This window comes from Colletotrichum tamarilloi (genome assembly GCF_030869305.1).
Source record: "Colletotrichum tamarilloi strain Tom-12 chromosome Unknown Scaffold_32.1, whole genome shotgun sequence".
Lineage (NCBI taxonomy): Eukaryota > Fungi > Ascomycota > Sordariomycetes > Glomerellales > Glomerellaceae > Colletotrichum > Colletotrichum tamarilloi.
In genome coordinates, this window is record NW_026849415.1 from 276706 (window position 1) to 301594 (window position 24889).

The 24889-nt window shown below is 52.3% G+C and overlaps 12 protein-coding genes across 12 annotated transcripts; all 12 read right to left on the minus strand.

The window, feature by feature from the left end:
- Positions 1-1265: 1265 nt before the first annotated feature.
- Positions 1266-2600, minus strand: CTAM01_08839 (uncharacterized protein; the record flags this gene model as incomplete). The annotated part of the gene is made up of 2 exons (XM_060524859.1): positions 1266-2056; positions 2150-2600. The coding sequence occupies 2 exons, from the start codon at positions 2598-2600 to the stop codon at positions 1266-1268; spliced, it is 1242 nt and encodes a 413-aa protein (XP_060380550.1).
- Positions 2601-3516: 916 nt separating this feature from the next.
- Positions 3517-4113, minus strand: CTAM01_08840 (uncharacterized protein; the record flags this gene model as incomplete). Its single annotated transcript, XM_060524860.1, has 1 exon — positions 3517-4113. The coding sequence occupies one exon, from the start codon at positions 4111-4113 to the stop codon at positions 3517-3519; it is 597 nt and encodes a 198-aa protein (XP_060380551.1).
- A 658-nt stretch (positions 4114-4771) lies between these two features.
- CTAM01_08841 (uncharacterized protein) lies at positions 4772-8333 on the minus strand (the record flags this gene model as incomplete). Its single annotated transcript, XM_060524861.1, has 4 exons — positions 4772-4994; positions 5055-7844; positions 7927-8109; positions 8173-8333. 4 exons carry the CDS (start codon positions 8331-8333, stop codon positions 4772-4774), a joined length of 3357 nt encoding a protein of 1118 aa, XP_060380552.1.
- A 670-nt stretch (positions 8334-9003) lies between these two features.
- Positions 9004-10130, minus strand: CTAM01_08842 (uncharacterized protein; the record flags this gene model as incomplete). The annotated part of the gene is made up of 2 exons (XM_060524862.1): positions 9004-9716; positions 9776-10130. 2 exons carry the CDS (start codon positions 10128-10130, stop codon positions 9004-9006), a joined length of 1068 nt encoding a protein of 355 aa, XP_060380553.1.
- A 606-nt stretch (positions 10131-10736) lies between these two features.
- CTAM01_08843 (phytanoyl-CoA dioxygenase) lies at positions 10737-11618 on the minus strand (the record flags this gene model as incomplete). Its single annotated transcript, XM_060524863.1, has 1 exon — positions 10737-11618. The coding sequence occupies one exon, from the start codon at positions 11616-11618 to the stop codon at positions 10737-10739; it is 882 nt and encodes a 293-aa protein (XP_060380554.1).
- Positions 11619-12477: 859 nt separating this feature from the next.
- On the minus strand, positions 12478-13171 carry CTAM01_08844 (sym-1; the record flags this gene model as incomplete). Its single annotated transcript, XM_060524864.1, has 3 exons — positions 12478-12821; positions 12934-13094; positions 13161-13171. 3 exons carry the CDS (start codon positions 13169-13171, stop codon positions 12478-12480), a joined length of 516 nt encoding a protein of 171 aa, XP_060380555.1.
- An 843-nt stretch (positions 13172-14014) lies between these two features.
- On the minus strand, positions 14015-14404 carry CTAM01_08845 (uncharacterized protein; the record flags this gene model as incomplete). The annotated part of the gene is made up of 1 exon (XM_060524865.1): positions 14015-14404. One exon carries the CDS (start codon positions 14402-14404, stop codon positions 14015-14017), a length of 390 nt encoding a protein of 129 aa, XP_060380556.1.
- Positions 14405-15781: 1377 nt separating this feature from the next.
- Positions 15782-16234, minus strand: CTAM01_08846 (uncharacterized protein; the record flags this gene model as incomplete). The annotated part of the gene is made up of 1 exon (XM_060524866.1): positions 15782-16234. The coding sequence occupies one exon, from the start codon at positions 16232-16234 to the stop codon at positions 15782-15784; it is 453 nt and encodes a 150-aa protein (XP_060380557.1).
- A 2733-nt stretch (positions 16235-18967) lies between these two features.
- Positions 18968-19414, minus strand: CTAM01_08847 (uncharacterized protein; the record flags this gene model as incomplete). The annotated part of the gene is made up of 1 exon (XM_060524867.1): positions 18968-19414. The coding sequence occupies one exon, from the start codon at positions 19412-19414 to the stop codon at positions 18968-18970; it is 447 nt and encodes a 148-aa protein (XP_060380558.1).
- Positions 19415-19599: 185 nt separating this feature from the next.
- CTAM01_08848 (uncharacterized protein) lies at positions 19600-20870 on the minus strand (the record flags this gene model as incomplete). Its single annotated transcript, XM_060524868.1, has 3 exons — positions 19600-19745; positions 20299-20607; positions 20666-20870. The coding sequence occupies 3 exons, from the start codon at positions 20868-20870 to the stop codon at positions 19600-19602; spliced, it is 660 nt and encodes a 219-aa protein (XP_060380559.1).
- Positions 20871-21932: 1062 nt separating this feature from the next.
- Positions 21933-22461, minus strand: CTAM01_08849 (uncharacterized protein; the record flags this gene model as incomplete). Its single annotated transcript, XM_060524869.1, has 2 exons — positions 21933-22112; positions 22243-22461. The coding sequence occupies 2 exons, from the start codon at positions 22459-22461 to the stop codon at positions 21933-21935; spliced, it is 399 nt and encodes a 132-aa protein (XP_060380560.1).
- Positions 22462-23045: 584 nt separating this feature from the next.
- On the minus strand, positions 23046-24731 carry CTAM01_08850 (CFEM domain-containing protein; the record flags this gene model as incomplete). Its single annotated transcript, XM_060524870.1, has 8 exons — positions 23046-23290; positions 23358-23428; positions 23493-23881; positions 23941-24038; positions 24092-24128; positions 24186-24370; positions 24424-24490; positions 24621-24731. 8 exons carry the CDS (start codon positions 24729-24731, stop codon positions 23046-23048), a joined length of 1203 nt encoding a protein of 400 aa, XP_060380561.1.
- Positions 24732-24889: the final 158 nt, after the last annotated feature.

Genomic DNA, 24889 nt, shown 5'->3' on the forward strand with positions numbered 1-24889 from the left:
AAGTAAGTAGGATAAGATGAAGACAGTCTACTTGGATAGGAGCCCATCCTCAATCTCCAGGTACCAAGATAACGCTGTAATAGCTATAAAATATGGATCCGAGAGTATGACCTACAGCAGGACCAGCGGTCGTACTGAACCTGCGTGCGCGTGACACACATGGATGCGGCCAGTGGTTCCCCTGCCTCAGATAATCAAGATGCTCATGCTTTTGAACCAAGCAATTGAGACAACGAGAAAGTGGTTTATGCGGATAGGATCCCGAGATACTGATTATTTTCCGTTACTGACGTATTCGTAACTGACGATGTGCTTAATAACGACGGATTCCTATAAAGACTAAGATATCCAGGGCGTACCTCTGAACTCAAGCAAGACAGACCACATCCCTGGATGCCAAGGTACTGGCTGATTCCCGTGACTGACGTTTGTGTCACTGACGATTCAATAACAGCCCGGTTCCTTTGCAACTAAAGATGCCTGTACCTCTAGACCAAAGACGATGCTTGTGGTACTAGCAGGTTCTAACAATAGTTACTATCTTTAACATATTCCATACGGCGTATGTGAGATATGGGCAGTGATGAGATAAAGGAAAAAGGCATGATGTGGGCATTCTTGGAGTCCTCGTTATTAGCGCTATCTCTAGCGATAGCGCCCGAGTGTAAGGATAAGGAGAGGATAGAGAATCGAACTTGGCCTAGAATTGAACGTCCGCTTTACAACCTGAGATGAAAGAAAAAAGATGTATGTTACAAGACTGCTAGATGTGAATGTGCGACCCTATCGTGCCCTTCGTTTGAACATTCAGTAGGGCTTAGGAATGTATGAAAGCTCGAGCTTTGCTTCGAAAAGAACCTTCATCTCATGGCTTGGAAAAAAGAAGACATTTGTTGCAAGACTGCTAGACGTGAAAGAGTGACTCTATGATGTCTTTCACCGGTCCCCTCCTCAGGCGGTTGACTACATAGGCTGATTGTACTTCCCTAGTAGCAATATAGCACATCACGACACCGGTCACAATCTTACTGGATCAAGTCACTGGCCTTGAGGTTCTTCATGAGTTTCATTATTGTTACATATTACGTCGAAGATGAGCTCCAAATCAGCTCATCTCTGAATCTTGCGTCGTCTATATCGTGACACTTATTCTCATGTTTTCCGTCATCGCCTACTACCTACCCTCTGTGGTAGCCTCGCCGGACAACACAGCTTCCTGTCGGCAGCACACCAAATGGCATGCCTCTGAAAGTTCATGGTCCCTCTCAGTACCTCTCCCTCTCCTGCCTCCTCATCTCCTCCCGGAAAGCATTACCACCCTGGGGCTCATGGTGCGGGAACGTAGCCGAAACCGGGCTTCCCGCAAGACTTCCCAGGGCATCGCTATCCCTCCTCGCATGACCGAGACCACCGCCACCATTGGTGTTGAGTCCGCCAGTATGCTGCCTCTGCTGCTGATCAGGCAGCGGCTCGTCGCGGTACACATACCCATCGGGGCTAATCTCCCGCTGCCTCAACTGAATCCCGCGATCCTTGCGCCCGCCATGGAACACGCTCTGCCTAACCTTGGCCCCCAGCCTCTGCGCCCGCGACTTACCGACACCGTACCCGTGTCTCGACCGGCTCATAATGTTCCCCAGCCCGATCTTGCGCGTCCGCCGGTTCCAGATACACCCGCCAATGACGCAAATGATGATGAACCCAAACACGGTGGGGAGAGCGATGTACAGCTCCGCGCCCTTGGGCATCTTCGCGGCCTCGGGGTGCCACTCTGGCCGCTTGGCGACGAGGACCTGCGGGCCGGTGATGGCGTCCTGCGCGGTGCCGTCGACGGTGTAGGACATGAGGAGCTCGATTGTGGCGTTGTCTTGGCCTGAGGGGATGAGGCTGGAGGAGACGGTCCAGGCGTAGTAGCCGTAGGAGGCCGGGTTCGTGGTGTCTGTGTCGGCGTTGAGGACGATGTCGCCTACCGTTGTGCCGTTTACGGATTTGCCTTGGATTTTTACGTTGACGTTGGTTTTGTTGCCTTTGATGAGGACGGTGGGGTCCCAGGTTACTGGAAGATGGGATGGTCAGTTTGATATTCGATATACTACTTTCATCACCTGTACAGGGAGAGGCGAGTTTCAGAAGTCGATATGTGACTTACCATAGTACGTCCCATCGGTGTAAAGCGTGCTCCCCTTATTCGGATCGCAGAAGGGCGAAAAGTCCCCCTTGGTATTACTACACGGCGCAAAGGCCCCCGCGCCGCTCTTGCTGTCGGCCGTGGCGACGGGCGGGGTGCCCGTGCTGGTGGTGACCTTGACGAGGTGCCAGTCGGTCAGGGTGAAGACGCTGCCCGTCAAGGCGTTGGGGGCGGCGGAGGCGTAGGTGGCCGTGCCGGAAATTGTGGTCGGGACGGGGGTGACGGTCGTGGGGACGCCCTTGTTGTTGACGCTGATCCAGGCGGCGGTGGGAGCGATGACATCGGCGCGGGCGACGAGGGTTGGCTCGGGGGCGGCGACGGGAACGGGGACGGGAGCGGGGATGGCGGCGACGGGATTGAGGAGGAGGGAGAAGGCAGCGAAGGCCACCGGGGCGAGGTTGGACGTGTGCATGTTGAGGGTTTGGGAGAGAGGTTGGTGGATCGAGAGTTGGTGAGAGCTTCACGAGCTTTAAGGGACGAGCGAGTGGTTCGATTCCGGTGGGTTCAAGCAATCGAGCGCGTGGAGTTTCGTCAGAGCTCAGAAACGAAGGTGATGTCTAGTCGTCAAGGAAGAGACAGAGAGTCAATTGACAATCCTAAACTCTCGTCCAAATGAATGGATTCAACGACTCAACGTGTGGGAGAGAGGTGTTGAGTTGACAACCGAGAAGGAAGACGAGACAGGATGACAGGACGGGGAATGGTCCAATGTTTACACAGGAACCACAAATGGGACGAACGGGGCGGGATTTTAGCATAAAAAAGTTGGTTGATCCCCCAGGTCGCGCGGAGGCCAGACGTGAATCCTTCGAGCTTCTCAGTGGATGGTCAACCGTCGACAGGGGGAATGAACCCCACTGCCCAAGATTGGCTTCTCCAAAATACAAAGTTCAGGGGGGGAAGCGGGCGATGAAAACAGGCTTTGATTCGCGCTGTTTGGGGCCTGGGCTTACGGACTTGACTTGCCGGTTTGCCGCGATGCAGGAACCAACTTATCGAGTAGTTAGAAACATTCTTAGCGGTGGCCATGGCTGTGATTGGACAATTCGGTTGATGTGCGGCGACGACCGTCTTCACGATATCACGACTCCATCAACACCTTTCACACCTTTGGGAGAACCTCATGATCTTGAGAAATCGGCGCTCATTATTAAAGCGAAGAGAAACTCTTCCGATCAGCGCTATAGTATAGACGCTTCCTCCCATTATCAGTCCCCGTTATCAGTCCCTCCCCAGTCCGTTTGGTCATCATTCATTTCCCATCCCTCGTAATTCGTAGTATCGTGCCGTCAAATCGATGAGCCCGCCATGTGTCTCAACAACACCCATCAATGCGGCCTCATCATCGGACCATGGAACGTCCTATGTCTCCTCACAGGCACCCTCGCAGCCGGACCAGGCGACGGAACAGCCATAGCCCCCTCACCCTCCGTCTCCATCTCCGCCATCCCCATCCCCTCTACCCGCTTCCCCCGTCCTCTCACAACTCCCAGTCCCTCATCGGGCCTCCCATCCGTAATCACAACCGGCACCCGATTCTGATGCGGCCTCCCGACCTCCAACGGCTCCCGGAACGCCTGCACCGGCCCAGGTCGCCTCTTAAGCCCCATCTTGATCCTCTGCGCGTCAATCTTCTGCTCGTCCGTTCTTCTGTCCAATTTCCCGTCCGCGGCTGCCTGTAAGTCGAGGGCATCTTTGAGCTTGTGGCCCGGGCACGCCGCGTTGGGACACCTGCCCGGGAGGATCTCGGTCTTGACCTCGCCGTCGAGGAAGGGGCAATTCTTGGGTTTCGGGGTCGAGGAGAGAGGGGTGGTGAAGGTCCATTTGATTTGGCGGTAGGACCAGAGCCAGGCTGTGCAGCGGTGGTAGTGCATGTGTCTGTGGAGGCCGCAGCTTTCGCAGAGGGCGATGGTTTCGGTACACATTGTTTCTCGGTTCGAGTTTGGGGGGTTGTGATGGCGAGAGACGGTGTGGGTGACCTGCGACCTGGTGCTTCGGTGAGATGTATTAATTGTACGGCGGGGAAAAGAGCAGGCGAGTGGTGTATTTACGGTCTCGAGGGTATGGAAAAGGAGGAAGCAATTTCCGGTCGAAGCCTTGAAATGGTGAGAATGGGAATCGTCGAGGTGTTGTCGTCAGATGACAATAGGTGGCTGCCACGAGTTTGTCGAGGTGGAAGGTACCTTCTCTGAGAAGAGGAAGAGCAGCAGACAACGCAGGAAAGAGCGACCTTGATGTTGAAGATGGAAGGAGGGCAGAGGAAGGGAAGGTGTCTATGTCTTCCATCATCTTCGTCCCTTCCTTCTTTGAAATCACAAGAATCACATCAGAGCCGGATCATCACGACTGACCGGCCAGTCACTTGATCTAAGATGTCGTCCAGTCTCTGAACACTTCCACCCGGAAAGAGGAGGACATCACTGTCCATTTTTGCTTGAAACAAGAAGTTCAGAATTTCTTAAAATTGTTAACAAAACAAAGCCAAGCCAACTCCGCATAGAGGCCGCCCAAGTAAGGACAAATACCCGTTTCACCCTGTAAGTAAAGATGCTTTTACACTTTTGTTTATGCCTCCTCTGTCACTTATTCCCCTCCTACCTGTATCTTTACGTAGTCCCTGTCTTTCTTGGACTTCTTCGCCTTCTTGTGCTTCTTCTCCCCAAGAGCCTCGTCGTAAATCTCGGCTGCCGTAGGGCCGGCCTTGCGCTTCGACTTGGCCGACTTCACGCTGACCACGCCAGTCTTGCCGTCCTTGACGGCCTGCTCGGCTTCGGCCCAGGCGGGGGCGTCACCGTCAACCTCATACCTGGGAGTTGTAGTCAGTAAAGTGCTCTCAAAGGTACGCATTGAAGAAAATGGGTCTTACTGGTCAAGTGGTAGGGAGTCGATCAGTTCGCGCTGCTTCCTGCGAAGCTTAGCAAGAGCCTCGTCGCCTCCCTCCTCAAGCTCGTCCTCGAGAGATGTCTCGAGGGGAACAAACTTCTTGTCGACGACCTCATCGTCATGTACCCCAGAAGCGTTCTCCCGGCTGACACCAATGGTGTTATTGCTAGGCAGCTCAGCCTCAACGGCGGCGTTGACTAGGGATCCAAAGTGCGTTGTGATCTTGCGAAGGATCTTGATAAACATGGCCAGCAGCTGCGATGACGGCAGGGACAGCTCAGTGGAGATGACGTCCATATCCTTCCTCTGCAGACCGATGGCGAGCAGGATGGCCTGCTGGACACCAGTCAACTTGATGTCGCCCTTGAGCTTGCCAGTGAAGTACAGGCCAGCGAGTGTGGGAACGAGATCAAGGATGACGTGGTAGTCCAGCATGTTGTTGGCGTACGACTCGAGACGCTTCAAGTCGAATGGCGTCAGGAATCTGTCGAGCTCCACCTTTGTCAGGGCCGTGGGTTCAGTGCCGTCGAGCTTGGCGCCAATGCTGGCAGACTCGTCGATGCTCAGCGCAACGACTGACTGGAACTCCCTGAACTGGTACGACAGCAGAGACTGGAAACGACGCTGGAAGTCCCGGGAGAAGGCACCAAGCCATGACCGGTCGGCGCCGGTGTTCTCCAGAGGCCGAATCATGACGCACGTGTGCTCGCCCGTCAGGTCGTTGGCCGTCTGCCGGAGGTAAACGGGCGCAAATGAGGCGCGCTTCCAGAACTTGTGGAGTGGCTGCGTCAAGCCATAGCTGACACCGACGTAGTCCAGGGCAGCGGGTCTAATCTCGGAGAATCTCGCAAACAGCGGCGGCAGCTTCTTGATATCTCTGATGTGAACGTCGTCCGCGAGCAAAGAGGTATTTGACAGCTCGGCGTCCGTAACTCTGGGAAGGGTCTCCTCCATGGCGAGGTCGGCGTCCTCGGAGAGGTTGGTGAACTTTTGCTCGTAAAAGTCGGTCAGGAGCTGCAGGGCCTTGGTGCCGTATCCCATGGACACGTACTCTGGGTTCGTCGCTATCCTCACGACACGGGCGCCGGAGAGGGAGGCGAACTCGTCGTCCTGGTACTGCTGGCTCACGAGCCAGGGGATCAAGTCACCGGAGGGGCGCTGTCCTCTGCTCAACTGGTTGATGACGCTTTGTCTGCTAATCTTTCCTTCCAGTGCGACCTGGATCACACACAGGGGCTCAGGCAGCTTGCCGTCTGATGTCGGGGCGATGAGGACGTAGAGCTCGTGGGCGGGGGCGTCACTCATCAGCTGGAGATCATCAGGAGAGTTCTTGTAGTGACTGGCGACGTAGAGGGCAACCATCTGCTGCAAGAACTTCTCAGGGATGGGGTGGAAGGAGAAGAGGGTATCTCTGTTGACCTTGAGCAGCTCGCACTGCGAAGGGTCGGGGCACCCCTGAGCGCTGGCCTTTGCCTTGGGGAGGGTGGCATCAAGGCAGAGAAGCTTGTTCAGCCACTTCTCGACCGAGTCGCCTTGGGCGTATCTGATGGGCTCAGACAGGGTGATCTCGCGGAGGGACCGGCTGGACTGGCTCGAGCCCTGATCCTTGGAGGCTCTGCCCGTCGTCCTGTCGGCAACCTCTGTGTCCTCACCGGTCTTGGCTCCAGGTCTTGACTGCTCTCTGAGCTGCTTGATCAACTTCAGCGACAGCGAGCGACCGGTACCCTCGTAACCGTTGATCGTGGAGGCCATGAAGACCAGGTAAGGGCCCATGAGCTTGCGCACCAAAGGCAGGGGAATAGCGGCAGCCTCATCGATGACGACCAACTCCGCCTGTCCGAGAACGTGGGCATCCTGAGGTCTGATGTACTGAATTGTCTGGCGATGCGCCCGGTGGATGTTGACTCTGACAATAGCCTTGTTGAAGTCGGGGTTCGTGGACTGAATGATGGAGTAGTCGGCGTGATCGGCGTATCCGAGCGCATCGAATCCCTTGAAGACGAACTCGAACAGCGTCTTCAAGTTCTCCGGGGACGGAGATGTGATGAAGATGTTGCTGTACCCGTGCGCGACAGCAGCCGCAACAGCGACACCCATGGCCGCCGACTTTCCGCGACCTCTGGCGGCCGTCAACGTGACGGTGCTCCGAAGAGTCTTCTCGGCAATGGCATCGACAAACGTCAGCAGCGCCTTGGCCTGGTCGGTCGTCTTGGCGAGGGTAACCAGGGAGCCGACTGGTTGGGTATCTTGCAACGACTCCTTCATGTCCTCGAGCTCCTGCTCTGCCTCGGTCTTGTTGAGGTCCTTGTCGGTGGGCGGGAGCTTTACGACGCCCTTGCCGCCCGAGATGGGCAGGACGTTCATCTCGTCGTCGATGACGAGGCACGAGTCGCAGCCGCCCAGGGAGAGGATGAAGCGCTCGTTGAAGCGGGCGACGACGTCGTCGTGCGCCTCGGTGCGGTAGCGCGAGTGGATGTCCATGGACATTGTGTAGAGCTGCTTGAGCGAGGACATGCCCTTGAGCAGGAGGACCACCAGGCCGCCGCCCTCGACTGTCTCGATCGTCCTCGCGAGGATGTTTGGCGTCATGGCCTCAAAGTCTTGCAGGATGCACATGCCGAACGTCTGTCCGAGGACCTTTTCCGTCTCCTTGTAGTAGACGTAGCGGATGTTGTGGAGGGACACAAAGAGCTCGAAGGGGTCGGAGTCGTTGGCTTCGCGGGTGCCGCGCTTGATTTCCTTCTTGATCTTGTTCTCGCGCTTCTTTCGGTGACTGGATTTCGAGGAAGAGGTCGGCATGTTAGCTTCTCCGTGTCTGCTGTGTAAGTGAGCCCTGCTCGAGCCGGAAGACGCACCTCGTGAAGCCCAAGAGCTTGGTCTTGTACGCCCACAACACAGACTTGTTCTGCTTGATGTTTCTAGCCATCAAGTAGTGGAGGTTGACAATGACATCCTTGGAGTGGTCACCGACCACCACGAAGAAGCTGCGCTTCTTCTCTTGGTACCCATTGCTAATGAGACTCGGGATCCGCTGGTCTCTGTATTGGATTAAAGTCAGCAATTAAATACATGTAGGGGTTCATATCATAACGAGAACTCACACTGCCTTGCGCGACATCTTGAACAGAGCTCGCAGGGGAGGAGGGACGAGGGGGAGTGAAGGCGGAAAATTGGCAGAAGGCGGGCTTGCTGAGAAGTCGGGTCGGCGCAAACCAGCTCCTAGACGTCGAGGAAATTCCCAAAAATTTGGCGGAGAGAACATTTTCTGCCGGGCGGTGGGCTTTCGAGGTGGGTGCGTCTTGGTGGGGTGCCGCAACTTTTTCGTTATGGCCACGCCCGTGGCGGAACGCCACACCCCCCCTCGGACGATCTTTAAAAATCAACGGCCTCCCAGTCACTCAGAAAATGGTTTGGTGTACGAATACTGTAGAATAGGTATGGTAGACGATTTTAAAACGGGCTGTGAAGGCCTTGAGTTATTTCCGTTTGATGGAACTAGTAATACACTTTTTTGTTGTACATGATATCTCTCTGTCTGTCTTTTCCTTCTTCTTATTTCTAGCGTCCCTGATTCTTACATCTTTCTCGCTCTCAGTAGGTATCGCGGCACGGTCATGAGTGATTGCTCTGGATGCAAACAGTTGGATGATTGCTATCTGATGCAAAGCTATCCCCTCTCTTCTCTATATGAAGCCCGAGAAATGTGTGCACAGTCGCGAAAAGGAGATGAAATACCATCAGCGATGAATGCCCCGGCCGAGAACACCAATTGTGAGGAGGAAATAACACCCGCGTCTTTCCCAGATATGCTCGAGTGGGAGAAGCCGAGTCCAAAGGGGAAAAAAAACACAAGGATGTGAGAAAATAAGAGACCGACGGGGCTTTGCTTGTTTTATATACAAACCAAACAACCGACCCCCCCAAATCCGAGCTTAGATTCTGTCCAGCTTGCGGCGCAGGTTGCGCGTGCGCTTCATCAGCTTCTTGTACTTCTTCTTCTTCATCTTGAGCTTGCGTTGGCGCTTGACGCTGAGGGCGTGCATGGTATCGTGGCCTTGCGCCTCGTCAAACTTCATCTGGCGCAGGGCCATGCGCTCGAGGAACGAGCGGGGCGCGTCGCCGCCGTCCTGCATGATCTTGGGGCTGTGGGCGAGGACCTGGACCTGGCCGTCGGCGTCGGTCGTCTCCTCGATGGTGAACATGGCCTTGTAGACGCGGTGGTGAGGGGTATCGTCGAGGAGGTCCTCGACGGCGGACTCGGCGGCGGCGGCGTGGGATGTCGCGGCGTCGGCGGTCTCGCCCATGGCCTCGGGGGCCGGGGGAGGGCGGAAGGGGACGAACTGGCCGGCCATGCTGTTGAGCTGGACGTAGACGCTCGACTCAGTGCCGTCGGGGTTCTTGAAGTCGATCTTTTGGACGGGCTCGCCTGACGCATCCGTCTCCTGGTGGCCGATGGTCATCTTGGCCATGGCGCCCTCGAGGTCGTCGGTCGTCCGCGATAGTGTTGAGATGACGTCGGTGACCTTGTTCGCCCTGCTCCGGGGCTTGAAGATGGCGGCGAAGGCTTCTTCCGTCACTGACTTGGGCATGCTGTGGGTCACAGATATCGGCCGGTGCAGCGAGAAAAAGGTTGACAAGCCGAGAGCTGCGCATGGTTCAGTTAGCATTTCTTCCACAAGACTCGACTTCCGCATGACTACACACCTTCTTGGGAAAGATGTTGTGTGCTGGGCACGCTGGGCAGCTTCTGCACAGCCTCCCTATCGGCGCTGTCCTTGCTCTTTCGTTTCCGCTTCTCGCCGTTGGCCTTGCCGCTGCTGCTGGAGCTCGATGATGTCGAGGCATGGACGGACTGGCCCTGGGCAGGAATGTCCTTGGATCCGTTGTTATTCGGGTTCGAGGGGCTCGAGGAGGACCATCGTCTCTGGTGGCCACCGACGGGTCTCTGCTGAAGGGTGATGGTGGCCGTAGCCGCTCTCGGAGCGGAGGTGGTGAGGGAGGCGACGAGGGGGGACTGCGGCGCCGAGGCGACCACGCGCCGCACCGATGAGGGCAACATTGTCGCCGGGTGCAGATCTTGGGATGTTTGATCTGGACGGGTTCGAGGAGGAGGAGGGGTGGTTTTGGAGGTGGTTGAGGCTGATGCAGATGTTGCCGACAGAGTCGGTTGATGGTTGGCAAACCCGGATTTGGCCGCAGGACGGGAAAAGCTCACGGTTCCACAGACACCTTGTTACTTAGGCATCCGAACGTGCACAGACCACTGACACTCCTTCCCCCAGAGCTTTCGAGATGGAAGACGGAAACTTGAGATGAAACAACCTTTCAGTGCAGGAAGTGTCAGTTGGCGTATTGTTATTCTTTTTTGAGAAATGACGTTGCTTGGGGCCTCAGAGCGATAAAACGCCGGTAGCGCCTCTTAATTATCATCGAGATGGGATTCCAGTCTGATTCACTCCGCCCCGTCACGGGTACACATAGCTAAGCGCCCACCACACATGACCCGGGCAGAGTCCGGTCGAACTCGCCCAATTCACCGCCCGGCCTGTTACACACCGCTCGACTGGTCCAGAACAAAATCACCCAAGACTTCTTGTCCTTGGAAGTAAACTCGCGCATGCATTCGATTGTCTTTGGTAACAAGATCCATAACGGCCTTATCTCACTACCCCTCGAGAGAATATCCCACTTCCCCCGCTTCCTCGCCCAGCTTAACCAGCATTCTCCGCATGTTCTCAGCCCTCGCCCTCTCCTTCTCGTCCAAGACGCCCAGATCGACTTTATCCACCCAGCCCTTGAGTCCGTGTTGCAATACATTGCGGGCTCGGAGGGTGCTCCCGTTGACATGTCCCGCACTCCCATGCAGTGTCATGCGTTCTTTATTCGCGACGTATGCACCGCGGTGCAGGATATTGTTGTTGTAAAAGACAATATCGCCCGCCTTGAGTTCCACGTATAACTGCTCGGGAATCTCCTTTTCATAAGGATCCGCGTTGCGCTCTATGTCTGTCCTAGCCCTAGTATGCGAGCCCGGGACAACGATGAGACTATTGTCATCGTAGAGAGCCAGGTTCCACTGCGCAGAATAAGCCGGCTTATTGAGCCGATCGAGCTCCTCTTCGGCGGTAGCAGTAGCGGGGATATCATCTCTATGCCACCGCAGCTCAAAGTCCTCATCAGGCCGTATGAGCAAATTGAACAGCTCCATGACCAGATCGTCATCGGTGCACTGCAGCAGCTGTTTCGTAGGCTCAATCACGGCATCCGAAAAGTACGTCTTGATGAATGCGGCGTTATTGGGCATGTCGGGGTGCATCATCCCCTGGACGCCCCAGATGCCGTCCGGGGGCGCTTCCGGGGTGGCGACCGGCCACGGCGGGAACTGCTTGGGCAGCGTCCGCACGTTTGGCCATTTTCCGGCGCGGGCCAGTGCTGTAGCGTTTTGAGTCGCACTTCGGAGGTCTTTGAGTTGGTCTTCGGTGAGGATTGAAGGGATGACGACGAAGCCGTCTCGGTTGAGGCGATCAAGCAGGCCGGAGGCGGTCATCTTTGCGTGAGTGTCTTTGATCGGGTGCCTTCGAGCTGGAGGGAATTGCTTCGAATGCCTTGTCTCAAGAAGACCTTTATCTCAATTTTGTCACTTTACGACAACACTTTCAGATGCTTTTCAGACGTTCGGCGCCAGATTGACTTGCAACGTTGCAGCGGCCGACTCCGTCGCCGAAGGATCCCGGTTAAGGGTGGGGAGAATGAGGGGACGGTAGTAGCTCAGTTATCTATTGCTGCGAGTGGTGCGATGCCAGATAGCAAACGCGGAACTATGAGCTAAGTGTTTCCACTTGGTTGTCATGCAATGAGGATCCAGTCAGATATATGGTTGCCGACACATATGAGTACTAAGAAGAGATGAACGAGTATAAATTACAGCGTAGGAAACTTGAGACTCCTCATCTTCCCCGCATCCATCGCTCATTGGCAGGGCTGAGCTTGTGGCCGTCTTTGAACCACGGCAATACCTCTGTTATTGTTCAACGTAAATACGTCACACTCTGTTTCCCAATGTGACTGTTCTACTGTATACCTTAGTCGATCTGAACCAGCAGGAACATTCGCTTCTTAACGGGCAACAATGGCAGGCCTATCATCATGCTTTGAGGCAACTCTTCACGTTGAGATAGAATAAGAATGGCGCAGTATGTTCCCATTGGCCCTGCCCATGACCGTTTTTTGATCACTTCAATCTCGTCTATCCTGCTTCTAATGCTCAAAATCTGAAGCCATAAATCGCTATACGACGCTGGAATCACAGCGAATTCTCAGTTCCCCCGAGCCATCCTCTAGACTGCTTCCCTCAATTGGCGGTAACCACTTCAAGCTCATCTTACTACCCAGTCCCCAATAGCCATCTATTGGCTGTTCAAGAAACTGAGGTACGAGTTCCAGCCAATGCTGATGACGTTGACAAAGAGCACACGGTGGTGAAGCGGCACGAACTTGAAGTTCACTACCTGGACGAACGGCCAGAGCATGTAGTTGGACGTGAGCGCAGTCTTGTAGTTCTTGTCGAGCTTCTCCTTGATAGAGCCGCCCTCGAGCGTGGCCATGGAGGACAGGAAGACGCTGATCATGACGGGGGCAAAAACACCCTGGTCAACGGCAACACGGGCGAGCATTTCGGCGTTCTTGTTCTTGAGAACAATGTTGTTCTGCAAGAACTTGAACCAGGTTGTGGCGACGGGACCAAAGATAACTAGACTCATCTGGTTAGTGGAAATGAATTCATCGGCCAGTGCTCAGGTCGGTGACGAAGGCATCGTCGCGTGTGAGTTCTCTGGGCGCAGGTGAGGTGAGGTGGAGCTTACCACCGCCGTAGAGGGCCATGCGGCCTGTGCGGGCCCATTCGTGCTTCTCGAGGCCGCGCTTATCGACGAGCTGCTGGGCAGTGATGTCACCGGTCGCGAAGAGGATGGCGGTGGTGATGCTCTGAGTGAGCAGCGGGCGAGCCGCGAGTCTTGCCTGATACCTGGAGATGAAGTGTTTAGCGATGCAAAGCTTGGCGATATCAAGGAATTTTGTTGGCGAAGCTTACCAGCCGAGCATTGTGGATGTTTTCCGTCAGAGGGATAGAGAGAAGCTCAGGTAGAGAAGTCTGTGGGCCTGGATCTGCGCTTCGAATCCAGGGACAATGATAAAATGAGCGGAATTGAATGACGGACGGCCGGTACAGGTCGGCTGGTATCGAGAAAGGAGGGAAAGAACTTGAGCGAGCGGATGGTGTTGTGAGTTTGTTGTATGAGACAATGTGAGAGGCGACAAGTCGATTCCAAGATTTGGCAGTGAGCTTAGCTCAGGGAAGGTACCTGAGGTGAGGTACCCAGCAAGGAAGGTGCGATCGTCAGGCCGACAAGCTGCACGTGACGACCAAGCCTCCGCATTTGGCCTTCTAAGACTGTTGCGATGCAGATACAAAGTCAAGGAAATCTAGGAAATAGTTGGAAAAAGCAACGATGACAGCTACGATGAAAGGAAAAAGAGCTCAGCCTGGCCTTTGGTCAACAAATTGAGAAACGCTCCTCATATGGTTCGGAAGCTTGGGACATAGGGGCTCCCGATAAAGAAACCTTCCCTCCAAGTTGCATACTGCGCACGGGTTTTCCAAACATAGCACTCCGACTAGCTATTTCATGCAATTATCGGGGTGATATTCACTCGGCGGCTACTCACTGAGACACCTTTCAAATTCTGCCCTGACCTAAGGTACACCACTACCTCTTAAGCTTGTGCACTGAATCCCGTTGATGCAATTGGAATGAATTTGTTGATGGCCGGATCGTGAAGGGGAAAACGCATTGAATGAGCAACATTCAAGTAACTTGAATTGTGATGACTGTAGTAAGAGCCAGCTGCTTGTCTGACGACTGAATCATTGATTCCAGTATCAACTTAGACTGGCGGCCGAACTCTGCGATACTCGGACCAAATCAACGGAGGGGGCTGCTCCTTTTCCCATGCTTCCCACCTGTCATGCTCCTCAGAATCGTAGTCATCTGGATCCCAAGAGTCATCAACCCAGGCACCAGGTACCTTGCTCGCCTCGTCCTGGACCATGTCCCAGAACTCTCCTGCATAATCTTCGTACTCATATGTCCACCACAGCTTCCAGTGGCTTGGACAAGAACCATAGGTGATGCCGATAACAGATAATCGAGTTGTCCCAAAACAGTCTTTTGTCCAAGGGGCCCATCGCTGCCGGATATTCGTAAGGCCTTGCTTGGACATGTGCTTTTCTTCACGCCCGTATTCCAGAAGGTCCACGTTGCTGGAAGATAGCATAGCGACCCACTCAAAAAGTACTCCTATCAGCGATTCACATACTTGTCTCGCAGTGCTTAGAGTCAAGCGGTTCCCATCGATTAACGATCCGATGATTGCAAGCAAGGGTGAGGTCATGAACTCATATTCTGACCAACCAACAGTTTTGTCGATGTGATGTAAACTTGGACGGTCCAGCCTGATGCCGTCATGGAGTAATCTGTTCCACCACTGTCTTGATATGGCCCACTGGTCAGGATCTGGGTGGCGGGTCTTTCTCGAAAAGTTGCCAGCCATCCCTATGGCGAATGAATGAAAAAGGGAGGATCCTTTAATGTTTCTAGAATATGCAAGCATTCCGGGGTTTTCATCAAGGTGTCGAGCTTCCGGAATTAAGACACAAATTTCCCGCGCCTCCCAGTTGCAATTCGTTGCAGCTAGTCTGAGATGGAACAGCCGTGTTAAAATGGAAAAAGATATCTCGGTGAGATTATTGCGTTTCAAAAGCAATCGAAGGAAAGATAAGCTAATGCCGAAATCAAGAAGAAGTGAAACTTGCTCCGAATATTCAAGGAAATCATCGAGGAAGTTATCTAGAAACAGCTTTTGTAGCGTAGGTTCCAAATCATGATATCGATATGATTGGTTCAACCAACTAAGCTCGTAAAGTAAGAAGGGATATCTATATATCGTCAAAGATGTTAATATGGTATTCTCGGTGTCACAGCCTAAGGAAGTAATTTATTACCTATCCTTCGTTCTGTTATCCCACGGGTCTTGCAGAAAACATGCAAGTCCTCTTTCTAGGAAAACATCTATTACTCTGAGAGATTTCTTTTGGACTGCGACCTGTGATTGACTCAGCCTTATCAGTGGCCAAATTTTTATGTCATTGCCAGAGCGAAAATTCTCACATGCAGTAGACTTCTTCCAAATTGATTTTTTGCGAAGGGAGTCATTTTGCTCTCAGACAACAAGTGGAGAGTTCCAGGGGGGTCGTCATTTTCGATGCAGTCATATAATCCGTCGCTAAAGTATCTCACAACTTCGTAAGCTCTCAGGTTGAACTGCCAGCCCTGATAACTTTTCTGGGCCATGACTGAGTATACAGACCCAGAGAGCCAATAAGGCGCCTGGATAGAAAATTGGAAGCTGTCTTTGTCTCCAAAACCGAATCGAAAGGTAGGCAATATCGAAGCTGGGGTAGAAATGTAGCAGAGAGCGGGTGTGGTTGATGGCCTTACTCTCTCTTTCTTTCTTGCCGCCGTCAGCGTGTTTGGAGCAGCTGGTCTTCTAGACCGCTCTTCGATGCTCATTGAGGTTCTAAATGTCGACATCGCCCTAGAATATGTATGGTTACAAAGCCGAATCTAAAAGAGTGGTATGTAAGGCAGTAACTCACATGATCCATTGCATCTGTGCGATGGAAAATAAACCGAGAGCTGCATCAAGCTTCGTGTCCAAGGCTTTCAACTCGTCTTTCCGAAACACAACCTTGGTTGACAACAGCTTGCTTCTGAAGCCGTCTTTTCGGGCAGTCAACTTGGCTTGTAAATCGTCCACCATATCTTGAACCTCGTCAAGTGCACGGCGGACCTTTTCAATGTGTTGCCGCAAGCGGTAGTTCGTACTCCAGAAGGCTTGTGGCAGCGGGCTACTTTGTATGTGGTCTTCGGCATCAAGCAGGAAGTTCTCTAGATCTCTGACACGTTCCGCTTTCTGTAGAAGCATTGTTGGTACTTCCTTTACCTCGTTCCACAGTTTCATGAGCTTGAACGTGGCGCTCCCGACTTTGGCGGTTACGTCGACCACGGCGATGACGCTGGCAGCTAGGCCAAGAGCTTCCGCCATATTGATAAGCTGAGTGTTGAGTTCCGCTTTTACCGATCCAGAGTTAGAGGTTGCCGAGGAGTCGAGCGCCGATAATAAAACCGCAGGTGAGCAGGAAACGAGAAAGGAATGAATGCTTTGGGTCTTCGTATAGCACAGTAAGATTCGAAGAGAAAAGAGGAGGAAGGTCAGACGAGAGGGGGAGGGGCAGAGTCCGTAGCCTTATGAACCTCAGTGTCATGAGGCGGTGCTGGGCTTATTGATCCAGCATGGTGCGCCATGCATGTGGTTGCGTCTAGACTTTCCATCATTTGATTCGATCGCTTCGCCCGCAACACCATCTTATCCTGCCCATAGCTGACTGGCGCTTGCATGGGGTAGACACAAGGCAACTCATTACCGTGGCTGAGCCTCACGACTTTTCATGAGGATATATTTGATAAGCTAACTATAGTCTCTTTTCCCTTCTTTACAAATCTGCCTCTAGTTGGCGTCGATTCTGTCTTTGACACGTTTGACTCTATGCTTATACTCCAACTCGTAGAGCGCATAAGAAGATAGAAGGGGCTGTAATGAGAGCTATCTAGAAAGAAGAGACTATTTGTTTCAAGAGTGATCCATGCTTGAAATGTGTAGGAACTCGGATCTCTCGCCCTCAGTGTCGTGCTAAGCACTGCATATGGGTGCTCAAGAGACAGTCTTGAGGCGAAACTAACGCCTCAGCAAAGTATCTCCATCTGCTCCCTGCTAACACATCCACGTAGTACTGATCAGTAGACACCATAGTCTACAACGCATAGTGGCTTTGATTCCCTTGCATGATCAGAGAATTGGTACTCTGTTGCGAGAAGGTCGGTGTCTTTGGTAACGTAACTCTTGTATGTCGTGAGGTCGTGAAATGTAAGCTCTAGTGAATATCCTACGAAATAGAGGTGGGTTGGCAAAGACCGCTTCTAAGATGAATATACTCTTATACAGGTGGCCTGATCTTGCGATATTCAGACCATATCAACGGGCGATTTTCCTCAAGTACCCACGATGGCAACATCTTCTCGTCGTCAAAAACTCTATCATCCACCCAGCTACCTGGAATTTGGATGGCAGAATCCTCGAGCATTCTCCAAAAATCACCCGCGTAACATTCATATTCAACCGCCCACCATATCTTCCAATGTTCCGGCAAGGAACCGTAAGTGATGCCGACGTATTCAGCCCGATAATATCGTTCACGTTTCTGATGACGCTTACGTGGCTCGGAGCGATACTGAACCATCCGAAACGTCCATCCAGGAAGCACACAACGCCTTCGCACGCTATAGGTCATTTGCGACTGACGGCCATGATCTATAAGATCCACCTTGTTGCGGTATAGTGTCGTCACCCAGACAAGTAAAGCCGATTGTATGATTTTGTCTGCTTGATCTGCCGAGCAAGGCTGCATGTTGGTAAGCATATACCACATGAACATGTGCATCGGACTGTTTCTTCTCTGGTCTCTGGTAGCTTTTATGAGACTCTCAGGATCCAGTGAAATGATTTGGTCGGCTAGTCGCGCATACCCAGTGACGGATTCCGACTGGGCAGGATCGCCACGGGGTGCTCGAGCAGACGAAGCCCCGATTCCCACTGCTGCCAAGGTCATCACAACTGGGTCTTGTCTTCCGAGTCTCCAGGACATTAGGAGCTCTCTAGTGAGGCTTCCGAGTTCCGTAAGCACGGAAGATGTTTGTTCCAAGGTCCAGATAGAGCCAAGGATTCCAGAATATGCAAATGAAACTCTGGCGCCAAAAGAAAACCATTTTGGATCTGACACTGGAGACTTGGAATGAAGCAGTCTGCTGAAATTTTCAAAGTTTGCAAGGCCTGCTATGAAGGCCATAATGTCAACTGATATACCAGTGTCTCCATTCAGCGCGTGTGAGGCGAAAAGGAGAGCCAAGTCGGATGGAGAATCTGAGCGGGCAGTTGGAGGATGAGACCATTGATTGGTAGCGTTGTAAATGAGATGACTTGAATATGAGTTTCTGTAATGCATTAGCATTGAAGTGTCGATGAAACAACAGACTTTGAGGATGATGAACCTCAGCTTCGTTGGGTCACCGCTATAGATATCAGCGCACAGCCCAAAGGTGAGAAGCCATTTCGCAACGTTGACCCATCGGTTTTGGGCGCAAAGCTTCATTCAGATCAGTGTCAAATGCCTCTCTCTCTTCAATCTGGTATTTGGGTTCACGTACGGATATTAAGTTTTCTCCGCGCTCGTTTTGAACAAAGGGCGTTAGCGATCTTGATCGCAAATGTTGCATGAGAGCCTGTGGATCATCGGACTTCACCGCGTCTTCAAAGCTGGAGAAGTTCTCGATCACTACATAAGTTCTAAGATTGATTTGCCACCCAAGTATGCTCTTGTGGCACATAGCGGAATAAACCTTGCTGCCGAGCCAACTGGGTGATCTGAGTGAAATCTGGAAGACGTCGTCTCCAAACCCAAGACGAAACCTTCCAATAGCGGTTGTGCCTTGAGCCATATCAAGGTTGTCCTTGCCAGCTATGTTGGCAACAGCTGGTTTATGTTGGTGAAAGAAATCTGCCACCTCGACTTTTTGGGATGATTTCTCTGTGACTTCCGAAGGACTCAAACAATTCGGGAGCCGTTCCAATATGATGGCCGTGGAAAGCATAGTCAATTTTCTGCTCACCTCAGATCAGCCGAGCTCTAGAAAGAATCCAGTACCGAAACATCCAGTATTCAACTCACGTGCAATAGATTCCTTGAGCCACCTTGAAAAGTTCCAAAGCTCGATCGAGCTTTCGTTCCATGTCTTCTATTGTATCTTTCTGCAAGACAAATTTTGCAGCAGTCAATTTGCGTCGATGCTTCCGCGGATCAGACATCTGAAGACTGAGGTCATCGATGGTGTTCTGTATATCTGCCAATGCGCCGCGGGCTCGCCGGAGCGACTTCTGCATAATCTCATCGTCGACGACCGACTTAGATACAGGACTGCTCGCAGTCTGAGTTTTGGCATCTTTGAGATAGTCGTCTAGATCTTGAAGTTCTTCAGCCTTTTCTAGAAGAGTGGCTGGGACGTTCTTGACTTCGCACCAGAGCGATTTGATTTTGAGAGTCAGACCTATGGCCTTGCCTGTGACCTCGGCAACGGCGATAACGCTTGTCGCGAGACCAATCGCTTCGGCCATCTTGTGTTGGTATAAACTGAATATGAGTGACGCAGGCGCCTTGGGCGCAAGAGGAAGTAGGGCTCTGTCTGCTGGTTGCTTCACGAGGTCGAATGGCAAACGCCCGTCACTTATGTTGGAAACTTTGCAGGTTTGGGCCGCTTTCTACCTTAGGACTTTCTCGGAAGAGGGGAAAGAACGGATCTCTACGGCAAAGGTTGTTGCGATAGGCTGCTGCCGTCGTCTGTTGGTTCAGAACGTCGTATGCAGGCGGCTGCACCTAGCCACGCGCCTTGGCCGGGTTTTCCGGCCTTCCACTGGATATCATTGGACTGAACGACTTCGTTTCCACCTGAATAATACAGTGATTGGTTATCTGAGAACCTTCGTGCTGATCGATTTGGATCACGCTGCCAAAGTGCCACTCTTATGTGGCATCCCCTGAAGAGGCGCTGTCCATATCATGCATGGTGCTCTAGACGCAGTACGTAGCATCATCAATTGCTCGTGCGGCTGAGTATGAGCTGATTATTGAGTGAATGCGCAGATTGAAATTGAATTGTGATGCACGATATCCTATGGTATCTCCTGAACGATAAAATACCCCAACGCCAACACCAGAGAATCATGTCACAGCAAGCCAGAAACGCCTTTTCCCAGAACCATACACGGCTGACTGTCATGGCGTGGCATGCCGTTGACGTGTAGAACCCAATGCGCCACCGAAAAGAACGATGCCCAGAAGCGGCCAGGCTAGGATACTTAGAAGATAGACATCGAAGAGGATGGCCATCCAGAGCCGTTTCGTGCCGCCCCCGCTGCAACTCCAACACACCTCAAGCATCGCCGCTGCTCGCCGAGGTTTGTAACGGAGCAATGCGAGCACACGTGCCTGCTGCACGCACCGCAAGAGTGATCGACGCCGTAGCTGTAACCATCGTCGATATCCATCCCGTCCGCAGCGCCATCCGACGCACCAAGACCAGCGCCGCAGTCGTCGCAGCTCATCGGCGACAGCGCGCTCTGATCCACAGACGGGGCCAAGGCGGGGCACCTGGGCTCGGCCGATTTGATATTCCAGAAACTGTGAAGGGACTTCTGGGTGTTGCGGGCGGCAGGAACGGGTGTGGGTTCGGACTGATTCGTCTCGTGGCCTGCGTCGGCTGGGTACTGGTTGTGTTGCTGTGCGGAGTAAAGCATGTTCAGAGTACGCTCTGAGGTATGCTGTCAGCTATGTTGCCCTTCTTAATTGACGCCATGGACCAGACTTACGATGGATTTGCTCCTCCGAGGGCCTGTTGTCGCGGAAGCGCTTCATTGTGCGACTCGAGAGGTGCGATGGCGTCGCATGTGCGCGAGGATAGATGGGGCTTGGAGAGATTGGTGACTCGAAGGACTCGATGCTGGATTCGGAGCGAGCTGGCGAGGGGAAGAGGGTGACGAGTTCGGATTCGGAGCGCTTGCGCTTGTGAGCCATCTTTGTCTGGAGATCCAGGTAGAACTCTTGGAAGATAAAAGGCGGTAATTTCGGTGCTGCCTGAGATAACCGGGGCAGAATGATCGAATTGACGATGTTGTATTTGTATCAGAGTCGGGAAAGGATGGTACGGGCTGACGGGGATCAGATCGAATGGAATATCTCCATTTGCCTGAGACAAGTTGAGTATGCGAGATGGAATGATGCTAGGGAGTGCCGGGCGCGACGCGTCTTTTGATGGTCGAGGCGCGTAATGTACGTGATAGCTCCGCTGGACTTTAAGTGGTCTGGGCTTACCTAAGGGCCTCAAGAGCGATAAGGCAGTGGACTCAGCAACGATGCCTGCATGATTTTAGCGAATACGACAGCAACTTCACTTCCCAGACGCTTCCCAAACTATATCAGAGTAGCAAACGTATTCAGGAGGTTAGATGCTTAACGGAAGCAGATTACCAAATAACGTCATATATGGATGCTTCCATCCCAACGGAAGCTGTGTTCACCTGCCGTTGCGGGTGCTCGCTCCGTCCCGCGCGTGCACGCGCCACGTCCGGCCCGGAGCCTGGTCAGCCGTCCCGATCCGCCAGTTCCAAACGGTAGGTAAAAAACAAATACAACCAGTGCCGAAACAATGCTGAATCCCACAGATATATCACCGATCAAAGCGTAGGAACTTCCATTATTGAAAATCTACATGAGCTCAATCATCTGTTTCTCTGCCTTTGCCTTGTCCCATCCCAAGCCAACTTCCTCCCCTGTACCGGGCCAGCCAGCTTCCCGCATGATCTTTTGCCTGCGGGCCGGTATCTTCCCAATCTGGCCAGCCCATTCCATTTTTAGCATCCAGTTCATAACCTTCCATTGCTCTTGACACATTTTGAGAAATGTATTGATGCGATAGGTCGGCGAATATCTCCAATTATGACCGAGTGTATATATGTCGACATCCTCCTCACTGTCTTCACTATCCTCTCCGTTACTTTCATCCTCTTTTTCATCTTCCGCCTCGTCTTCATCATCTCCGCCCCATTTGATATAATCCGCATCGGGAGGGATCGGTGCCTACCCGTGTGGGAATTCCTCCCTAACTCTGACCACAATGACGATGTTGTGTTCCGTCTCAAGAAGGATATCAAAGCCCTCTTGTTTCTCTTCGGCCAGCACCGCCAAGGTGAACATGCTGGATGTGATCGGCACTCCTCCGCCCTCAGGAGAGTAGTCAGGATTAGCACCAATCTTGTCCTGAGGGACAGGCCGCACTTCCTCATTATACGCGCGGCTTTCTTCATGGGTCCTTCTGCAGAAAGATACGTCTGCGAAGTTACAGGGTGTATTTGATTTCATGCAGCTGATCCGATCGCTAGTGAAATACCGGAACGTGCCGCATCAACTCAATGACGGTATCATTTCGGCCCAAGATACAGAAGGACTCAGACGTAATCTGAGGCCATCCTCCGGAGGGAGGGTACTCGAGAGAACAGACACTGTCAGGGTGTACGCGGGCGAGAAGTTCATAGTAGGATGTGATGGCAGCCACAGTGGCCTTGAGAGAGTATTCTGCTTGAGAGGAGTCGGAAGAAGACTGAGCCATGATCGTGAAGAAAAGAGTTTTAGCTGGTGGTTGTGATGGAAGATGATGAGATGAGAGTAGATGATGGTCGTCAGCTCAGAATGCTACATGGAGGGTGCAACGAAGGAGCTATAACTGAAGTAGATGGTCATTGACGAAGGGAGAAAAGGGGAAAAGAGCTTAGCCTCATTTTAGAATTCCGCTCTGAGATCCGGGCTTTGGGGTTCTTGAGCACCGATAAAGCTTAGTAATTTTTCGAGGTAGTTTGATGAAGCTGCGCTTAAATGCAGGAGCCCACGATCTGACGAATGAATTTCTGGAGAGATGGCTACTTTTCCTTTCACCTTCTCTATCCTCGAATAAATACTTGGGCGGCGACAATATATAAACGACAAGATTCTAGCTATGATCAATCAAGGTGATCAGATTCCACGAAGGAACATTCCATAGGAATAAGATAGCCATAGGAAAAGGCAGTTCAGCTTCTTCCACTGCGGGTAGCAACCTTAATCTTTGATATCTACATATGCCAACATTAAGTCTGCACTTAATTATTATACATACGGACGAGTTAAGTCCTACAATCTTACTCTCATACTATGATTTTATGGAGAATTATGGTGGCTGCTCTCGTCTATGGTGTCGAGCTCGCTCATTTGCTGCGACCCGCCCTTCTTGGGCGTGAGCATTGAGCCTCTATACTCAGCCGCAGCTGAACTCAAACGCTTCTTCTTTTCTGATTGTTGAAGGATGAACCGAACAAAGAATTGACGAAGAGTCGGTATGCAAGCTGTGAAAATTCCAACGTAAAGCTCAAGGTCCGTCCAAATGACGCTCGGCATCATGGCCACTGCGATGGAGTGAAATGCATCAGTACTCAGGCTTCATCGTGTGGAGCGAAGCAGTCAGGAGCTTACCGGTAGGGTTGAGCGGATCTTTCCTAAAGTCCAAGATTGCTTTGATTCGGATGCAGCTTACAACTGTGAGACTGAACCGAATATGTCAGTAACCTGCGGTGCTTCATGAGATGGATATTAAGGTAAGGTACTCACAACAGACCGAGACTGAACATGAACATGATCGCAAACTTCTTGCGGCGAGCCAGATTCATGCCCCAAACTTGTGTCAGGGGTAGGATGAGCATCCAAATGTCCAGCGCAATGTTTATCCCTGCGTGTGCCAGCGCGAGATATACAATGTTCATACACTTCCCAGTCGCATCCCCTGTCCAGAAGGTCCATGCAAGACTCACGGGATTGCACTGGAACAGGCCGACGAAGATGAAGATGACGCCGTTCATGAGGTTAAGGGCCTGCGTGACCCACAACGCAATGGTGATCTTTTCGCCAGGCAGATGAAAAATTCGAAGGTACATGAAGAGAATCGATGCCTTGATGATGTCGATGCAGGAATGATATAATGTTTGTAGTGCATAGAAGCCCTATAAGATTTGATGTTAGCAACAATAGCCCCTGGTGCAAGTCGTGCAGACGATATGACGTCCGCGGAGACGCGGCAGGCGTCGAATACCTTGAAGAAATGGGTAATCTCTGAGTCACTGAGAGTCCATAGATCTCTCCCGGCACCGTTATCCTCGACTGTTCAATAATGTCAGCGCACTTTTGGAGTTGAGAATCCCTCGGTGGCTTACGAAAGACGTGCAATGACACGTACGCCACAAGTATAATCTTCAAACATCATATTAGTGTCTTGGTCAGGCCTTTCCGGGCTGGTCGGCGACCTACGTATGCCACAATAATAGTATAGTCATCCCAACCCCACGGCGATAACCGAGCAAACTTCGTTATCAGCCGAAGGATGATGGCGAGTGTTGGAAGCATCGCGAACAGAACGATCCGAGCTACTTTTGTGGCTGGTACCTCATTGTGCAGAGGGAAATCACACGCGGTCCAGGTGATATTTTGCGTGACTGAAGTAGACGTCAGACAGATAACTTCCGCACTGGGGCGGACTGAGACCTACTGATGGCGTATTTCAGCGGGCAGCTCATAACAACACATCCTTCCACGAATTTGATGAAGTCGTCATCCTGACACAGACATGTTTGATCATTCGTGGGGCAGTTCGTTTGATTGAGGCCTCCGAGGAGGCAAGGTAGCTTCACTTCAAATTAACACCGCCGTATCTAGTTGCTGATGGGGTGGTTCCAGTCTTCTTACAGCGCATGGGGGATTATCGTCGAGTGAAAGACCGGGAACATCGGGTAGAGTTGGCTGTTGGGCGAAGATTTTCGTCACACCGACGAGAAGGGCCACCAAGGTTGTCCGCATGGTGTCAATCAACGGCGGTGGCTCTGATAAACAATCTCGAAGTTGATCTCTGGTGAACGCCAAGAAATCGAATATGGCGCCTTGACGGTTTTTGTGACACCCGAAAAACACTTTCAAGAGAAAGAATAGCACCATCAGACAGGTTAGAGAGGGGGTCT